The sequence below is a fragment of the Leiobunum rupestre genome, chromosome 2 (assembly GCF_980474605.1).
Source record: "Leiobunum rupestre chromosome 2, qqLeiRupe1.1.hap1, whole genome shotgun sequence".
NCBI lineage: Eukaryota > Metazoa > Arthropoda > Arachnida > Opiliones > Sclerosomatidae > Leiobunum > Leiobunum rupestre.
In genome coordinates, this window is record NC_143385.1 from 54,143,742 (window position 1) to 54,164,336 (window position 20,595).

A 20,595-nucleotide genomic window follows, 5' to 3' on the forward strand; every position below is an offset into this window, starting at 1 on the left:
AAATTTTAGAACGGGGTTTTCGCATAGAATTACATACCTATTTCTTAATTTCGGAACGGGGTTTTCGCATAGAATTACATACCTATTTCTTAATTTCGGAACGGGGTTTTCGCATAGAATTACATACCTATTTCTTAATTTCGGAACGGGTTTTTCGCATAGAATTACATACCTATTTCTTAATTTCGGAACGGGGTTTTCGCATAGAATTACATACCTATTTCTTAATTTCGGAACGGGGTTTTCGCATAGAATTACATACCTATTTCTTAATTTCGGAACGGGGTTTTCGCATAGAATTACATACCTATTTCTTAATTTCGGAACGGGGTTTTCGCATAGAATTACATACCTATTTCTTAATTTCGGAACGGGGTTTTCGCATAGAATTACATACCTATTTCTTAATTTCGGAACGGGGTTTTCGCATAGAATTACATACCTATTTCTTAATTTCGGAACGGGGTTTTCGCATAGAATTACATACCTATTTCTTAATTTCGGAACGGGGTTTTCGCATAGAATTACATACCTATTTCTTAATTTCGGAACGGGGTTTTCGCATAGAATTACATACCTATTTCTTAATTTCGGAACGGGGTTTTCGCATAGAATTACATACCTATTTCTTAATTTCGGAACGGGGTTTTCGCATAGAATTACATACCTATTTCTTAATTTCGGAACGGGGTTTTCGCATAGAATTACATACCTATTTCTTAATTTCGGAACGGGGTTTTCGCATAGAATTACATACCTATTTCTTAATTTCGGAACGGGGTTTTCGCATAGAATTACATACCTATTTCTTAATTTCGGAACGGGGTTTTCGCATAGAATTACATACCTATTTCTTAATTTCGGAACGGGGTTTTCGCATAGAATTACATACCTATTTCTTAATTTCGGAACAGGGTTTTCGCATAGAATTACATACCTATTTCTTAATTTCGGAACGGGGTTTTCGCATAGAATTACATACCTATTTCTTAATTTCGGAACGGGGTTTTCGCATAGAATTACATACCTATTTCTTAATTTCGGAACGGGGTTTTCGCATAGAATTACATACCTATTTCTTAATTTCGGAACGGGGTTTTCGCATAGAATTACATACCTATTTCTTAATTTCGGAACGGGGTTTTCGCATAGAATTACATACCTATTTCTTAATTTCGGAACGGGGTTTTCGCATAGAATTACATACCTATTTCTTAATTTCGGAACGGGGTTTTCGCATAGAATTACATACCTATTTCTTAATTTCGGAACGGGGTTTTCGCATAGAATTACATACCTATTTCTTAATTTCGGAACGGGGTTTTCGCATAGAATTACATACCTATTTCTTAATTTCGGAACGGGGTTTTCGCATAGAATTACATACCTATTTCTAATTTTAGAACGTGGTTTTCGCACAGTATTTCATATATTTCTACATTTTAGAACGGGGTTTTCCCACAGAATTTCACTACTATTTCGAAATTTTAGAACGGTTTTTTGGCATAGAATTTCATAACTATTTCTAAATTTTAGATTGGGGTTTTTTGGCATAGAATTTCATAACTATTTCTAAATTTTAGTTTGGGGTTTTCCTACAAATTTCATACCTTTTTCTAAATTTTAGAATGGGACTTTCGCTCAGAATTTTATACGTATTTATAAATATTAAAGACGTGCTTATTCAAGCCCGTGTTTTGATCAGAAGCCTCGTTCTGAAAAGTGCAGTCGCCGACAAGGAAACGTCGCTCGTTGTACAACAAAAGAAGAAGAATCAACTTACCGATTTGGAAGTGCAGATGCGAACAGATAATTTCGTGGATGCGCTGCGGGAACTGCGCTTCGAATGGTGCGATTACCATTTTATGCACTTGGAAAATCCAGTTGAGGGGGGTAGCACTGAGGGGGAATTTTATCAGCTATCCAATGAATAAATTGCATTTCTGAGACACGCAACCCCTAATTACACTGCCAGTCAAAATATCAGCTAAAGGCTTTAAGGGTTAAGTGAAAAGGTGTGTGGGTTTTTAAATTTTACGTCGTTGAATGTGATTCTCTCTAAATTTTTCTTGTGGTCGGAGATTAGTGTATGAGGGATTGGCCTAACCGTATTTAAATGGATTGACATGACCGTATTTCAATGGATTGACATGACCATATTTAAATGGATTGACCTGACCGTCTTAAGATTATCAGGTAAAATCATAGAAATAAGACTTTTCAGAGGATCCTGTAAAGAGGGATTAACAGCTGGTCTAAAATCCCGAATTAAAAAAACGATTAAGAGGGCATCGAAAAACTCGACTATCTCAGATGGACCTTAACCAAAAAACAAATTTGACCTTGACGAAAACAAGATGTCACGGACATTTAAGTACACACAATCTTACTGATGTATTAACTTTATTTTAAATATTAAATTTAAATTTGGAAAATTTTCAATCATCTTGAATATGAACTTAATAAACCCAAGAGGAATGTTATGGGAAAAGAATTATTCGAGTTACCTGGTTTTGAAAATAAGGTGGCGAAACGCGAACACGTTCATTTAATTTAATTTGTATAAAAACTAAGTTTTTCGAGTTACCTGGTTTTGAAAAGAAGGTGGCGAACACGTCCATTTAAATTAATTTGTATAAAAACCAAGTTTTTCGAATTACCTGTTTTTGAAAAGAAGGTGGCGAAACGCGAACACTTTAATTTAATTTAATTTGTATAAAAACCAAGTTTTTCGAGTTACCTGGTTTTGGAAATAAGGTAGTGAAACGCGAACGAGTTAGATGGCACCTTTATCAATTGGCACGAAATTCAAATATGACAATAGTGCGAACGCGGGTGGTGGGGTACATTTAAATTGAAAATCGACCAAAATCTCTAAAGTGGCTAAAATAGTGCCTACCGATTGAGATATCAATCGCCTACGTACCGCGAGTAAACGTGTATATGGCAGCTGGTCATAAAAATTATTTAGTGGCACACTTATTCTTAACTTCTGGGTATAACAAATATTTAGGGTCACACTTATTTATTACACGCCTGGTCGTACGTTATTCTTATTTCAGGCAGGCTTTCAATCGAATGCTAATATAGCTTCAGCGCGTAAAGAATTCACGTGTGACGTGAAATGGCTAATTAACTTACTTAAAATTAACTTTTTTTCAACGCGACTGCAACCTAAGCTGGAATGGGCATAGAAGTAACAAAACTTGTGGTTTTTGATCTAATCGTACTTACTTCCTTCCTGTTGTACGACGTGCGTAAAAAGGGCGTGAGACGTGCGTACAACATTGAGTGTCACACTTATTGTTACTTCTGGGTATACGCTGAAAGCTCGGCGCGAATGCGAACGGCCTTGAAAAATGCGAGAAGGATGGCGTTTAGAACTCTGTAGGCACGCGTATTTACAATGTCGGAAGTTGCGGGGGTCCGTATACGCTGTCCAAAAAAACTCACTTAGAATTAAAATTAAGCAACGTAATTGCAAATCTAGGTTATATGGAAACCACAGCTATTCAAAAATATAACTCTCATGAAAATCGGACTTAAATTAAGGAACGTTAGGTAGACTTTTAGGCGAAAATATAAAACCGCGAAAATTGGGGTCCCGTAAATTAACCTGAAAACTATACTTAAATTTAGTATTTACTGATATAACTGAAGTTGTAGATCCGCTGAATCCTAAACTAACCAAAAATATTTTTTTAACGTTATGGGACTTAATTTTAAATAAATTATACCACACAAAGCGAAACCACCAAAAATAGTAAATTGGGCATTTGCCCAACTTCTCGGGCTCCGATCACAAAAATTACGAAAATCCCGTCGAGGCTATAATAGTGCCTACCGATTGAGATATCAATCGCCTTTGTGTCTATAACGTACCGCGAGCAATCGTGTGTACGGCGGCGGCGGAGGCGTCGGCTACACAGTAGGTGATCGTAATACACACAAATCCTTAAGGATTGTGTGTAAAAACCAAGGATTAACACATAAGATAATCCATGTGTATTGATATATCTGAGACCCAGCCTAGCAAGAGATAAATATCAACTCATTTCATACTAATTAAGTGATAAAATATTTGACTGTTGACGAGTATGTGTCTTAGATACTTAAATTAAACAAGTTAAATATAAATAAATGGATTTTCTCGCTAATTGGATCGAAAATGGTGATATAGTATCCTTTTCATTTTCCCCGTGAAGAGAAAATGCCAGAATTTGTATTGATGAATTCAAACTTAGGGTTTAGAAATCTGTCGTCTGTTACTGATCCTGCCCTTTCAAAAACTAAGTGCCAACGTGGATTCCGGGCCGTATTCACAAGAAGGTCAACGAGTTCCAAAACTATAAAAGTACCCATTTTCGGCTTGACCATTGGATATATTCATAGATCAAACTAATCCTTTATCTCTTTAAATTCTGCTCAGGGCTGCCAAGTTCGCCTATAAGGCTAGGAGCAATTTAAGAGTTTTCGGTGTTACTCCGAAAATATGACTGACCTATCTGACATAGTGTTTCTAGCGTATTAAATAGAGTGTATTTTAAATTCCGTGTACTCAATTCGTGAACTTCAGAGTCGAATGTATTGCCGCGTGTAAAGGAAAACATTTCCGACGTGGACAAAACCTGGCAGCCGTCATCCGTCATTTCGTTTTAACGGAGCTGCGATTTTGCGCGTTACGTGAAACCATTAATTATATTCCAATTATATTCTACACCATCATTCGCGTGGTTCTTGTTAATTTTAATTGGGTAGTTCCCTTGAACAATGCAACGCTGTTGAAGGCAGTGGCGGCACCAGGAATTTTCAAGGGGGTAGGCAAACCAAATAAATGGGCCCCCGACCCGGGACCCCCCTTTTCTCAACGAAATGCTTCAATAAAATAAAGTATTGATGTACATGACGAACAAAAAAAGTTCTAACAACGGTAAAACGAGTACAAATATAACAGAACTGGTTTTATTTACTAGGAGATACCTCGAAAATTTCGAAATACATTATCGACAATTGTTTTATTGTTATTTATAAAAAAATTTATTACTTGGGACAATTTTTAGACCCTTTCTAGATCAATTTGGGGCCCCTTATAGGGTGATTTTGGGGCCCCTCAAAATTTTAAGGTAGGCAGTGGCCTACCTGGCCTACCCCCTAGCGCCGCCATTGGTTGACGGTAATTAACGATATGGTGGAGGATAGCAGATTCTTAAAGTTAAACGAGTCCACAATGGACTACTTCATCGCGGGTCCAGCTGGCCTTTTACCATGGACGATTCCCAATTGATAATCACCGAACAGAGGTCATGTCATTGTGGTGTTCAACCAAGGCGGTAATGAACCCACTCAATGTAACACACTTTTAGTTTCAGTTTAAAACCAAAAACCATTTTTTTACATTGAAAACAAACATTTCTTTGAATGCTCCAGTTTAGGCAGATATAGAGTTATCTTCCGAAAATTAGTTACACACATTTAGCTATTGTTTTAAATATAAACCATTTTTCAATTAATCGAAATATTAAACGTTTCGGAATTTAAAAAATGAAATAAATTTTTTATTTAATAGAAAAAGACCACCTAGCAGTAGTGCCTGGGATATTATTATTTTCCATACTGGAAAAATGTTAATCAAATAATTTCGGTATATTTTAAAGCGACTGTTTGTTGTCTGTAACGTATCGAACCAAAACTCAAAAGCTAACGCTATCTCGCAATCATGAAAAACTATTTTAATGATTAGATAAAGTTTTAACTAACTGAACTAAAATAGCTTTTGGGTGTAAAGAGGAAATGGAAAGTATGTTACTGGAAATAGCGAGTGGATTATTTTTTTGGTTTGGCATGACCACTGTTTGGTGCTTATTATTTGGGGATTGACCTCTACAGAAAGTGTCCTGTCCATTGGAAAGTGCCCGCTGGCTCGTGAGGAAGTGAGGTTTTGTCTTTTGGAGATTCCGCTACACTCCACTACCATTAATTGTCTTCAGTGGTGTTGAATCGTAAAGGGGAACTGCCCGAATTTAAAAGGTGACGAGAAGCACACCAATGAAGCTGTAGAATCTAATAAGCATATCATTCATCGTTTCACACAGTGCCGGATTTAACATTTGGCACTTTTTGCACAGTGCCTAGGACCTTCGAAACCATTAGGACCTACGAAAGAGATAAAAGAGAGCTTAAAATTTGGGAGAAAACTAATCTAGAGCTAAGTGTCTAGGGCATTTGAACACCTAAATCCGCCTCTGATTTCACATAACGCGCAAATACCAGCTGCCTGGCTTTAGCGACGTTCAAAGAGTGTTACGTTTATATCCGAACTCATCATTTAAAATTATTTAAAAATAATTTCTTTGGTATAATAGTTAAATAATAAAATCAAGTAGATATTATTTTTTAATAATTTATTTAGTATTTATCCGCTTCAAAAGCTTACGCGTAAAATTAAAGGAACAATACTATTTTATCTGCTGTATGGAAGTAAACGACCGAAATTCAAACTCGGTTGAGACCTTTTAAATTAACTATAGCCCTATTGCGTTTCTAAGTCTTGAGGACACAGCAAACTAGGCTCTAGTTATTTAACCGAATCTATTCGTCGGCTTCAGTGGCCCCGCCAGCAGTAGGCACAAGTAGGCACTTGCCTACGTTGAAAAAAATTAGGCCTTTTTTAGGGGCCACTAAGAGTTTAAAAAAATACCCTTTGGGGCCTCCAAATGTGACCGAAAATGTTTTTCAAATTTTATTTATTTTTAAAAATTGGTCATCTAGCCCTCTAAAAAAGAAATCCCATTCAATTGCAATTTCCAAGAGTCCTAAATGGCCTTTACAATCTTTTGAAGATTGCAGAGGGGGGGGGGGGCAGAGGGGCCTAAACCCCGGGGCCCATCGGAGAAGCTCAAGGGGGGGGGGGTGCAAACCAAGATAACTTGGGAAAAGTTTTCAGGGCTCAAGTGGGGGGGGGGGGGTTGCAAATCGAAGGGGCCCGCGAGTAAGTTTGACCCCGGGCCCCAGGATACCTCTGCACGGCCCTGGAACCACCTATACTCAAAGTAAATATTACCTGAGTACACTACCAAAGGCAGCTAACTCTGTGGTTTCTGCCTTTGGTAGTGTACTCTGGTAACATTGATATAGACAGGAGACATGACTAGGTGTTGACAGCGGTTGCCGCGTTGATTTAGCCCTAATCCCTCCCCTCAAATTTTTCTCTGCCGTATCTCAGCCACCACGTGTGATACATACTATCGACATTGCGCCCTGCGGAAGCGAGTTAAGATTGGTCCTATTTCTGCGGTGTCTCTACAGCCCAGTCAGAACCGGCTCTTTCTTTAGCGATAGTTTCCCCAAAAAGGACCCCAATCCTCGCTAGGTAGCCCAACTAAAATATTTTATCTTGGGGGTCCGTTTCGAGAACGGAGATACCACTGTTTGGGAGGGGGTAAAATTTTGAAAAGGGGAAGTCGCGTGGTTCGTTGCCCACGCGTGGTTCGAAAAGCGCCTGGCAGTGACAAAAGACTGGCCCGGGATCGGAAGTGATACTACGGCTAAGAAGGGGCAGATATTAAAGGTCCACAACAGTGTTTCACGTTTTGTTCAATTTTGCTAAGTGACGTACAGAACACCAATGAAGTTTCAACTAACCGCCATGCTCAGTGCTGTCCCTATTCATTTGAGCTGGCGGGAAACCAGCTCAAACGCTGGTGTGGCCCCTTAAGAGTATTTCTGGATTTCCAGTTAGTGTTTAAATCAATGATTTATGTTAAACATTGTTCCGGGAGGAGTCTGAATTCGAAGTTTCTCCGTGTCTACACCTACTGTGTTTGAAATCACTGTGAAATGTATTTCCAAATGAATATTATTTCATTTTTTTGGGTCATTCTATGGGTATTATTGTGGAATTTGTTTGGTCTAGTAGTAAATTTTGCATTTTTCCATTGCCCTTCATCGGTTTCCAAAACCGACCGCTTGGAGGAAATAGGAATAGCTTCCAATGCCCTTCATCAGTTTCCAAAATCGACCGCTTGTAGGAAATAGGAATAGCTTCTAATGCCCTTCATCAGTTTCCAAAATCGACCGCTTGGAGGAAATAGGAATAGCTTCCAATGCCCTTCATCAGTTTCCAAAATCGACCGCATGGAGGAAATAGGAATAGCTTCCAATGCCCTTTATCAGTTTCCAAAATCGACCGCTTGGAGGGAATAGGAATAGCTTCCATTAAGGGAAATTCATTTTTTTTTCAAAATTTAAAAAAATATTAAAATACTTAGACGGAAGCCAGTGTTTATTGGGGGTACGCCAATACTAATTTAACAACACATTTATTCGAGATACGATACGAAAATATAAAAACAAACTTAGTTATCACAATGTTTAGATAACAGCACTAGATAAAAAGATAAAAAATGCGAGTATAAAAAAGGATGTCTTTAATTGACAACGCGTCATTTTTCTCCCTCAAGAAGAATTCAATTGTACACAACTCTTTCTGGTCTGCGACTTGTTCATGAAGACTTCCTCGGGGTTTGTCGTGAAATGTTGCTTGTGGAATCCGACGCCAAAGCCTTCGTCGGCTATGAATTGCTGGAGGTTCTGGTTGATTGTTGGGTTGCTTTATCAGCTGGTATAAGTGATGAGGTTGCTGGCAGTAGTTTTGATTGACAGTATAACATTTACAATTGATGTTTCAACGACACCTTCGTACCATTTTGGTCCCTTTCCAAAGTTGTGGGTCCATACTGTGTCTCCTTGTCTGAAGGAACTGCTTACGCCCGGTTTCTCTGTTTGCAGATCTAAGGGCGGTGGTCTCGGGCCATCCAAATGACTACGTAGTTCTCGTATTAGGAACAACGAAGCAGGAGTGTTTCCCTCTTCGTTAGGGGAACGTCTATGTGGTGAAAGAATTTTTGAGTGGCGTGATTTCTTCTTTGAGTTTTGCCAATCCATTCTTTATAGTGGACACAGCTTTCTATGCATGCCCATTTGAAGAAGGGTGATACGGTGACATGGTAAGATGCCTGATAAGGTTTTTCTTCGTGAAGGTTTGGAATTCATCACGTGTGAAGTTGGTGTCATTATCAGTTACAAGACATGACGGAAGTCCGTAACGGGAAAAAATGTCTCGTAGACCTTCTATCGTAACTAATGATGCGCAAGGTTTGACTGCTACCGCTTCCAACCAGTTTGAGTAAGTATCTTGGAATACCAGAACCACGTGATTTTCAAATGGTCCCAATAATCAACGTGCACTCTTTCCATTGTATATGTTGTCTTCGGCCAATTGATCATGATTTGTGGAGGCAATGCCGCTCGTTGTTGGCACTCTGTACAATAGGAAACAAGGTCTTCAATAGCTGCATCAAGATTCGGACACCAAACCATGGTTCGTGCGAGTGGATAACAAAAAGTATAGGAAAAAACAATTTGGTTTGTAATAGTCAAGTACTGCCACCAGGTGTTATTTCCCAACTATTTAAAGTGTGAAACCACAAAATAATCTCATACAGCAGGTTGCAGTACCTGATCATTACAAACCAGAATTTCTAGAATTTTATGTAATCCACTGGCAGCTGTATTAGATTATGTTGGTGGGTCTTTTCGGGTTAATTTGCTTTACCTTGGGTAACTTCTGTTTGACCCTGGGGGGGGGGGGGAAGAAGAATTTTCAATCAACTGCACCTCAGAATTCTTGGTGGAGTCTTATTTCCCACTAAAACCTTTAATTGTCAGTAACATCTGCTTAAACACGACCTCTTACTATTAGCACCTGCTACTAAAAAGAGGGCGTACTCATTATTCTTACATTAACACAAACAAACTAATCATGTTAAAGTTTTGAACATTAAAATGTGTTCAAAACCTTAACACGTTTTGCCTGTGTAATATGAAAAACTAGAGACATCTCAAGATCACTTTGAAAGAATAGTGTACTTGATATGCGAACAAAACGTTCTTGAAATGTAAAATGTTCTGAAAATTTTAATTCTACAATTTTAGAACACGTGAACACTTAAATAACACCAATGGTTTACAAGAACACATAATGACTTTTTAGAACATTGTGAGTTCACATAGACACATTACAAGATCATATGGGAGCACATAAGTGTTCTCGACATGTTATCTAAATGTACCTCAAATTTGCAGTGCAACCGTGGACGTTGAAGGTTGATCCAAGGAGTGTATCTTGTTCTTGGTTTTAGAGTCAAAATACTTAGGATTGTTGTGTCTGTCGCGTTTTGCTGACTTGCATAACTTCGCCAATATGAACAAGTTGTATTGACGTATTTACACTTGTCGGCACGATGGTCTGGATGTCCACACCGATAGCAGTAATTCCTGGGATGATGATCATTGGTTTGCTCCCTGGTGCGTGAAGTGGTGGGCGTAGTGGATCTTCGTCGTCGGTTCTGCGATGTAGAAAAAAGGGAGTGTACGGTGTCTGTCGCAGCCGACGAGGATTTTTCATTCAAATTTAGGAGGTTCTTTGCAGTTGACTCCATGGATATGGCGATGTCAATTGCTTTCTGTAATGTTAGGCTGGCAGCAGGTTCCAAGAGGTACCGTCCTTGTATGGCTTCATTCTCTATTCCAGCTGCCAGTCGATCTCGTAACATCGTGTCAAGATTAGCATTAAAATTGCAGTATCTTGTCATCCGACGAAGTTCCATAATGTACGTTGCAACTGATTCTCCATTCTTGCGTCTGCGGTTACTGAAGTTGACTCTCTCAGTGATTTCTGAAGGTGCTGGATCGAAATGATCGTTCACGATCTTGACCAGGTCGTCGAAAGTTTTGTCTATTGGTTTGACAGGACTGACTAAACTCCTCAGGCAGGAACATGTTTTTGGTCCCAGCAGTGTTAGGAATGTGGCTACTTTCATGTCGTCAGCTGAAATGCCGTTGGCGTTTAGGTAGAGCTCCATCCTTTCTTCATACAATGTCCATAGTTCATTGGACTCATCAAAGTGTTGAAAATTTCCCGTAGAAGGCATTTGTACTTTGTAGTAGGCGTTAGTAAATCAGTAGTACTTATCTGGACCAGGAATAGTAATTGGAAGATCAGCAGTTGGGAGATCAGTAGTTGGAAGATCAGCAGGGGAAAGAACAGCAGGTGAAAGATCAGCAGGAGGAATATTATTTATATAATAAGGGAATATTAATGTACTAAAGATGGAATAAAATTTTACCTAAGAGGAACCATTATTTATACACTAACAATTTTAAGGGAATGTTATTAGACCACTGAGTAGATACTATAAGACCTAAGAAAGAATATTATTTATACAATAAGGGAATGTTAATCAACGAAAGTGGGATTGCTTTTAGACCAAAGAGGGAATACAATTCGACCTAAGAGGGAATGTTTTTCGACCTAAGTGGGATTACTATTACACCCAAGCTTTCTTTATATACTACAGGATTTATCGAAAAAATTAGAATTACCCATTGTCGGAAGAATTGAAATAGAAATAAGTACATTTGGGTCGAAAAGTACCTCGCAGGATATTAGAAATAAAGTTAGGCTAACTTTAAAAAATACGCGCAACCCTACCCAAAGGTTAAAAATTATCGCCATTGAGGTTCCGTATGTTTGTAATGCCGTAACGTGTCTAAACTGTGAGGAAGTAGAAAATTACATGCAATTAGCTGATAGACCTAGTAAAAATGAATGGATAGCTGTAGCATGGACGTCCTTATTGGAGGAGATTACTATTACCATAAGTAACATAATACCCCTAAGTATGACATTAGGAAAATGTTCTACTACATCCTTTCTTCACAGTGACGTCAAAAATGTTTCGAAATAGCTCCACTTGGTAGCGGCGGCATGAAGTAATCTAACCCAACTTCCGGGAACGTGATTCCCGCGGTTTTGAAAACAATCATTTTTAGACTTAAGGCGTATAGCCGCACTAATTTCGTTTTCGCCCCGGAAACTTTAACAACGGAAGAAATTAAAGAAATTGTATGTATTTTCCCCAACAATATTAAATCTTTATATCGGGCAAATGGTGTTATATTAGAAATTCACCAACAACTCGAAATTTGTGGATCACTAGTGTAGTATATTGAGAAGATCAATCTCATTGATGTTTATCAATGTTATGCACCAAATACTGCAGACGTTGAAAAACCTTCAGCTTGGTACGTTCTTAACACTGCAAAAAAAAACGTTCACTAGTAAATCACTAAAAGCACGCTATAAGTGCGCAACAAAATCGGATCACTATACACTAAGAGATCACCTTTGGAACATAGTACTTCGTGTGTGTGTAACTAGTGTACTATAGTGATCTACAAGCGTGAATAATACGTTCTTTAAGAAATTCAAAAGTGTGTAAAGGTGGATCACTAAAAGATCACTAGCGCAACAAAATTGGCTCACTTGCTCACTTAAAGCACACTTAGGAAACACATAAGAGAACACTACTGTTTAAGTGTTTGTTGGTGTGTTTTTAGTGTTCCTGAGTGATCTTGTAGTGTTTTTTGGCATTCTGAAAGTGTTTCAACAGTTCAAAATAGAGCACTAAAAGATCACCTGCGCAACAAAATTGGCTCACTTGTACAATTAAAGAACACACCGGAAACACAGTAGAACACTTAAACAGTAGTGTTCCCTTATTTCTTTAAGTGAACAGATGAGCCAATTTTGTTGCGCAGGTGATCATTTAGTGCTCTAATATTGAACGGCATTATTTTTGTTTGCAATTTATTAACGTGAATGATATAAGTATCTTTTTCTGCTACTACAGATATATCTAAAAAAATAGTTTAGACCCCGTGCGTTAAAACTCTTGGTTTTACCGATATGGGTAGGAAATAAATATGTAAGGCAATAGGCCCCTGGAGTAGATTAGATATCTGGCAGCATTAAAGCTATCCGCAATGAGGAAAAATACCACATGTGGCTCTCATTTTCGTCTGCTTTATTAAGTTTACACTATGGTCCTTGGATAAATTAAAAGTTAAGCAGACGATTTTGAATTTACTTGTATCTTCTCTTTTCATGCACGGGGCCTATAGACGCCGTGCGTAGAAAAACAGGAAAAAGAGACGGCGCCTACTGTCCGTGTTTGAAAACAAGTGTGTTAGCCATACTGAAACGAATCTAGGTGGCCCCAGCGACGCAGAAGCTTTTGCTTAGCTTCTGCTAAGTGGGATCACCGTGTATCAAACGTCTGTTAAGCCCCCTGTTCTCGTAGCTTTGACTTCATTACGTATTTGTATCCTCTACATGTCGTGGATGGACGCCGAAAGGGGGTATAACGAAAGTTTTCAGTAGCTAATGGGGATAAAACAAAAGTATGAAATTTCAATTCGCTACCGAAATTAGACTAGGTGGCGCAGCGACGCTCAAGCTTTAGCGTCTGCTAAGAGGATATATATAAACAATTAGATGTTACGCTTAGTGTACCAATTGGCACTATAAATTTAAATTGTTCGAAAAGAGATTATGTGGTGTACCAAATTTTACAACGTGGTGTCCTCAAAGTGATAATTTAGTGTACCAAACCATTGATACAAGTGTTCTAAATGTGTTATGCGTTCTTTAAGGGCACCCTGATCACTTTAAGATCACTGATAGGTGAAACGAGATCACTTATAAGCGATATTTTCAAAAGAGTGAACACTCAGAGATCGTAAAAGCACACATGGGATCACTTTGTAGAACATATACAGATCACATGTATGTGCTACCAATGTGTACAATAGTGATCTTAAGGTGAACGATTTATTTGCAGTGTAGTCATGTCTCCTGTCTATATCAATGGTACCAGAGTACACTACCAAAGGCAGAAACCACAGAGTTCGCTGCCTTTGGTAGTGTACTCAGGTAATATTTATTTTGAGTATAGGTGGGTCCAGGGCCGTGCAGAGGTATCCTGGGGCCCGGGGTCAAACTTACTCGCGGGCCCCTTCGATTTGTAACCCCCCTCCCACTTGAGCCCTGAAAACTTTTCCCAAGTTATCTTGGTTTGCACCCCCCCCCCCTTGAGCTTCTTTGCCGGGCCCTACAGCTACGGGCCCCGAGGATTTGCCCCCTCTGCCCACCCTCTGCAATCTTCAAAAGATTGTAAAGGCCATTTAGGACTCTTGGAAATTGCAATTGAATGGGATTTCTTTTTTAGAGGGCTAGATGACCAATTTTTAAAAATAAATAAAATTTGAAAAACATTTTCGGTCACATTTGGAGGCCCCAAAGGGTATTTTTTTAAACTCTTAGTGGCCCCTAAAAAAGGACTAATTTTTTTCAACGTAGGCAAGTGCCTACTTGTGCCTACTGCTGGCGGGGCCACTGAAGCCGACGAATAGATTCGGTTAAATAACTAGAGCCTAGTTTGCTGTGTCCTCAAGACTTAGAAACGCAATAGGGCTATAGTTAATTTAAAAGGTCTCAACCGAGTTTGAATTTCGGTCGTTTACTTCCATACAGCAGATAAAATAGTATTGTTCCTTTTATTTGGGGTCACTATGAAGCCTGCAATTTAATTTTACGCGTAAGCTTTTGAAGCGGATAAATACTAAATAAAATTATTAAAAAATAATATCTACTTGATTTTATTATTTAACTATTATACCAAAGAAATTATTTTTAAATAATTTTAAATGATGAGTTCGGATATAAACGTAACACTCTTTGAACGTCGCTAAAGCCAGACAGCTGGTATTTGCGCGTTATGTGAAATCACAGGCGGATTTAGGTGTTCAAATGCCCTAGACACTTAGCTCTAGATTAGTTTTCTCCCAAATTATAAGCTCTCTTTCATCTCTTTCGTAGGTCCTAATGGTTTCGAAGGTCCTAGGCACTGTGCAAAAAGTGCCTAATGTTAAATCCGGCACTGTGTGAAACGATTAGATTCTACAGCTTCATTGGTGTGCTTCTCGTCACCTTTTAAATTCGGGCAGTTCCCCTTTACGATTCAACACCACTGAAGACAATTAATGGTAGTGGAGTGTAGCGGAATCTCCAAAGGACAAAACCTCACTTCCTCACGAGCCAGCGGGCACTTTCCAATGGACAGGACACTTTCTGTAGAGGTCAATCCCCAAATAATAAGCACCAAACCGTGGTCATGCCATTGTGGTGTTCTTCCGAACCAAAAAAATAATCCACTCGCTATTTCCAGTAACATACTTTCCATTTCCTCTTCACACACAAAAGCTATTTTAGTTCAGTTAGTTACAACTTTTATCTAATCATTAAAATAGTTTTTCATGATTGCGAGATAGTTTTATTAGAGTCAAGAGATAGCGTTAGCTTTTGAGTTTTGGTTCGATACGTTACAGACAACAAACAGTCGCTTTAAATTATACCGAAATTATTTGATTAACATTTTTTCAGTATGGAAAATAATAATATCCCAAATAAAATATTTATTTCATTTTTTAAATGCCGAAACGTTTAATCTTTCAATGAATTGAAAAATTGTTTATTTTTAAGAGCGTTTTTGTGGTGGACATAAATCTTAGTGGATCACTCCGTACACTGGTGTTAAGCTTTGGTGGCGACTTCACTGGGGCTGAAAAGATTGGGATTATTATTTCATAACCACCTCGTTATCATTCCATAACTATCCCATAAAAAACAAAATTGGATTAACGAAGAAATTAGTCTTAACTGATAGTGTTCATTGGTCTGATCCGTTCTCGCTTCATGACGTTCCGAGTAAAAACCACAGCCCGTATCATCATTTCTTCCTCCCCCAGCCAGTGATCCGGTCATTCACGCATGTTCCAAGACCACCTGGTTGTGGACAAACTGTCGACGAAACATTTTACAAGACACAAGTCGAGTGAAAACTCCCCGGCCGCATCTTTCTTCGGTCTCTGTGTTCTTTTTCAGCCCTGACTGCAACGACCTCTTCCCACTCTTTTCTTTTCTATCATTTTCTTTTATTTTATTTTACCTTTTTCTCGAGCGTTCGAAGTCAACAGGGCACACGAGCGTTTCGTTGAACTAAATTGGGCACTGCACAGAGTTGGTCGGGTCCTCAGCGGGTTAGTCAGCCCATTTCCTGCACTGCGATAAATGCACCGATCGCGAAATGAATGTATTCTATCTCTCCAAGTAACCAAAGAAGCTCTCATTAATAATAATTCAGGCTACATACCGATTTAGCGGAGAGTCCGATGTTTTCGATGTATTTCAAATAAATCACCTGAATGAGCAATCACTTCCATTTTTTGGATCGAACAACAAAAGCTCCAGTTGGCAGTATTGTTTATCCATACCAGCAAAGGACTTTTGCGCAGTCAAAAATTTGTTTTAAAATGGTAGGTACTCTATATCTGGCTAAACTGGAGCATTCAAAGAAATGTTTGTTTTAAATGTAAAAACATGGTTTTTGGTTTTAAGCTGATAATAAATCTGTGTTACAGTGAGTGGGTTCATTACCGCCTTGGTTGATCACCACAATGACATGACCTCTGTTCGGTGATTATCAATTGGGAATCGTCCATGGTAAAAGGCCAGCTGGACCCCCGATGAAGTAGTCCGTTGAGGACTCATTTAACTTTAAAATTCTGCCATCCCCCCATATCGTAAATTGCCCTCAACGGCGTTGAATAGTTAAAGGGAACTACCCAATTAAAATTAACAAGTACCACGCCAATGATGGTGTAGAATATAATTGGAATATAATTAATGGTTTCACGTAACGCGCAAAATCGCAGCTCCGTTAAAACGAAATGACGGATGACGGCTGCCAGGTTTTGTCCACGTCGGAAATGTTTTCCTTTACACGCGGCAATATTATTCGACTCTGAAGTTCACGAATTGAGTACACGGAATTTAAAATACACTCTATTTAATACGCTAGAAACACTATGTCAGATAGGTCAGTCATATTTTCTGAGTAACACCGTAAACTCTAAAATTGCTCCTAGCCTTATAGGCGAACTTGGCAGCCCTGAGCAGAATTTAAAGAGATAAAGGATTATTTTGATCTATGAATATATCCAAAGGGCAAGCCGAAAATTGGCCCTTTTATAGTTTTGGGTCTCATTGGCCTACTTGTGAATACGGCCCTGAGTCCACTTTGGGGCACTTCATTTTTAAAAGGGCAGGATCAGTAACAGACGATAGATTTATAAATTCTAAGTTTGAATTCATCAATACAAATTCGGGCATTTTCTTTTCACGGGGAAATTGAAAAGGAAGTGGCCCTGAGTCCACTTTGGGGCACTTCATTTTTAAAAGGGCAGGATCAGTAACAGACGATAGATTTATAAATTCTAAGTTTGAATTCATCAATACAAATTCTGGCATTTTCTTTTCACGGGGAAATTGAAAAGAATACAGCTTCACCATTTTCGATCCAATTAGCGACAAAATCCATTTATTTATATTTAATATGTTTAATTTAAGTATCTAAGACACAGACTCGTCAACAGTCAAATATTTGATCACCTAATTTGTATGAAATTAGTTGATATTTGTCTCTTGCTACGCTGGGTCTCAGATATATCAATACACATGGATTATCTTATGTGTAAATCCTTGCTTTTTTTCTTCAAGGTCAAATTTGTTTTTTGGTCCATTCGAGATAGTCGAGTTTTGCGATGCTCTCTTAATCGTTTTTTTAATTCAGGTTTTTAGACCAGCTGTTAGTCCCTCTTTACGGGGTCCTCCGAAAAGTCTTATTTCTAAGATAATCTTAAGACTGTCATGTCAATCCATTTAAATACGGTTAGGCCAATCCATCAAACTCTAATCGCGTCCACAAGGAAAATTTAGGGGGAATCACATTCAACGACGTAAAATTTAAAAACCCACACGCCTTTTCGTTTAACCGTTAAAGCCTTTAGCTGAAATTTTGACTGGCAGTGTAATTAGGGGTTGCGTGTCTCAGAAATGCAATTATTCATTGGATAGCCGATGAAATTCCCCTCAGTGCAAACCCCCTCAACTGGATTTTGCAAGTGCATAAAACGGTTAACGCGCCATTCGAAGCACCGTTCCTGCAGCGCATCCACGAAATTGTCTCCGTTCGCATCTGCACTTCCAAATCGGTAAGTTGATTCTTCCTCTTTTGTTGTACAACGAGCGACGTTTCCTTGTCGGCGACTGCACTTTTCAGAACGAGGCTTCTGGCCACAAATATTAGGTCAAACACGGGCTTGAATAAGCACGTCTATAATATTTATAAATACGTATAAAATTCTGAGTGAAAGTCTCATTCTAAAATATCGAAAAAGGTATTAAATTTTGTAGGAAAACCCCAATCTAAAATTTAGAAATAATTATGAAATTCTATGCCAAAAAACCGTTCTAAAATTTAGAAATACATGAAATTCTGTGCGAAAACCCCGTTCTAAAATTTAGAAATAGTCGTGAAATTCTGTGGGAAAAATAGTTTTAAAATTTAGAAATTGGAATGAAATGCTATGCCAAAACCTCGTTCAAAAATTTATAAATAGGTATGAAATTCTGTTCCAAACCCCGTTCATAATTTAGAAAAAATTATAAATTTCTGTTCCAAAACCCCGTTCTAAAAATTAGAAATAGGTATTAAATTCGGTGGGAAAACCCCGTTCTAAAATTTAGGAAAAAGTATAAATTTATTTGGTAAAACTACGTTCTAAAAATTTGAAATAGGGAAGAAATTCTGCGCGAAAGTCCCGTTCTAAAAATTAGAAATAGGTATTAAATTCGGTGGGAAAACCCCGTTCTAAAATTGAGAAAAAAGTATAAATTTATTTGGGAAAACTACGTTCTAAAAATTTGAAATAGGGAAGAAATTCTGCGCGAAAGCCCCGTTCTTAAATTTATAAATAGGTATTTAATTCTGTAAATCGCGTCCTAAAAATTAGATAAAGTTATTTAATTCTGTGGGAAAACCCCTTTCTAAAATTTAGAAATAAGTATAAAATTCTTTTGGAAATCCCAGTTTCAAAAATTAGAAATAGGAATGAAATTCTGTGGGAAAACCACGTTCTTAAATTTAGGAATTAATAGGAAATTCTGTGAGAAATACCCGTACTAAAATCCGTACAGAAAAATAAACCTTTCGATTTTCTCCGAGTTTAATTTCAATCGCGTACTATAAAGTACGCTTTTTCCGATAATTTAAATATTTTTCCGATATTTGGGCGATAATTAAAGTTGTTTGAGAACGGACCTCTTTCTTAACTTAAGCATGTAAATAGGGGGTTATTACGTTGCAATATATAAATTTAATATTTGCGGGAAAATGAAAGTGAGTCACGACCAGTTATGGCCAAGTGCTAGTCCTAGAGAGCTGCAACGGAGCGGAAATTATTCCGTTTCCGCGGCGCTGGAACGGAATCGGAGCTAAATTATAAGAAAGTAGAGGAACGGAACGGAATCGGAGCAAATTTCCGAAAATTTGCTGTAACGGAACGGAACCGGAGCAAATTTCCGAAAATTTGTTGTAACGGAACGGAACCGGAGCAAATTTCCGAAAATTTGTTGTAACGGAACGGAATCGGAGCAAATTTCCGAAAATTTGTTGTAACGGAACGGAACCGGAGCAAATTTCCGAAAATTTGTTGTAACGGAACGGAATCGGAGCAAATTTCCGAAAATTTGTTGTAACGGAACGGAATCGGAGCAAATTTCCGAAAATTTGTTGTAACGGAACGGGATCGGAGCAAATTTCCGAAAATTTGCTGTAACGGAACGGAACCGGAGCAAATTTCCGAAAATTTGTTGTAACGGAACGGAACCGGAGCAAATTTCCGAAAATTTGTTGTAACGGAACGGAATCGGAGCAAATTTCCGAAAATTTGTTGTAACGGAACGGAACCGGAGCAAATTTCCGAAAATTTGTTGTAACGGAACGGAATCGGAGCAAATTTCCGAAAATTTGTTGTAACGGAACGGAACCGGAGCAAATTTCCGAAAATTTGTTGTAACGGAACGGAATCGGAGCAAATTTCCGAAAATTTGTTGTAACGGAACGGGATCGGAGCAAATTTCCGAAAAATCTTTGTAACGGAACGGGATCGGAGCAAATTTCCGAAAAATCTTTGTAACGGAACGGGATCGGAGTAAAATTTTCCGAAACCATTGTAATGGATCGGGATAGGTGCAAATTTCCGAAAAAAACGTCGTATATTGAAGCATGGACACTGTTTTCATTTCTCTCTTGGCTGCTGAATGGGTCTCTCACTTTTACAGACAGAGATACCCTAATCTTCTTCACCGGCTCGTGGGAAACATAACTGCAACTGAAGCCAGTGGCGTAACTTTACCATCTGAGGCCCGTAGCAAATTCTTTGGATGGGGCCCTCCCAGTAAAAAATATAATTTTTAAGTACCTAGGTACAATATTTTGTTAAAAAAATTACGCTATTTTTGAAGTCGCAGCCGCTTGGGTCGGGGCCCTCTCGGGTCGGGGGCCCGTGGCATTTTGCCAGCCCTGCCGCCCTATAGTTACGCCACTGACTGAAGCCTTTTTCTCTCTACGACTACGTTGCGTACATCAATGCGCAGTATCGCAAAAGTTAAAAAGGCGTTTAGCGAAAAGGGGGAATAAATTGGCGGGGTGACCCGGCTTGCGATAAAGTTTTAGTTTTACATTCAATTCAATAGAAATAATAATTGTTTCTGTAAATTTCTGTATTCCGGAA

At 38.4% G+C, this 20,595-nt stretch overlaps 3 protein-coding genes across 3 annotated transcripts in view; 1 reads left to right on the plus strand and 2 right to left on the minus strand.

The window, feature by feature from the left end:
• Nucleotides 1-20,595, plus strand: part of LOC149958410 (ras-related and estrogen-regulated growth inhibitor-like protein) — a 319,784-nt gene that overhangs the window by 47,353 nt on the left and 251,836 nt on the right. The window lies entirely within an intron of this gene.
• The window catches only part of LOC149958411 (uncharacterized), a 218,509-nt gene that overhangs the window by 1,269 nt on the left and 196,645 nt on the right, over nt 1-20,595 (minus strand). The gene's annotated exons all lie outside the window — the stretch shown is intronic.
• Nucleotides 10,077-10,991, minus strand: LOC149958412 (uncharacterized). The gene has a single exon (XM_090167172.1). The coding sequence runs from the start codon at nt 10,989-10,991 to the stop codon at nt 10,077-10,079; it is 915 nt and encodes a 304-aa protein (XP_090023298.1).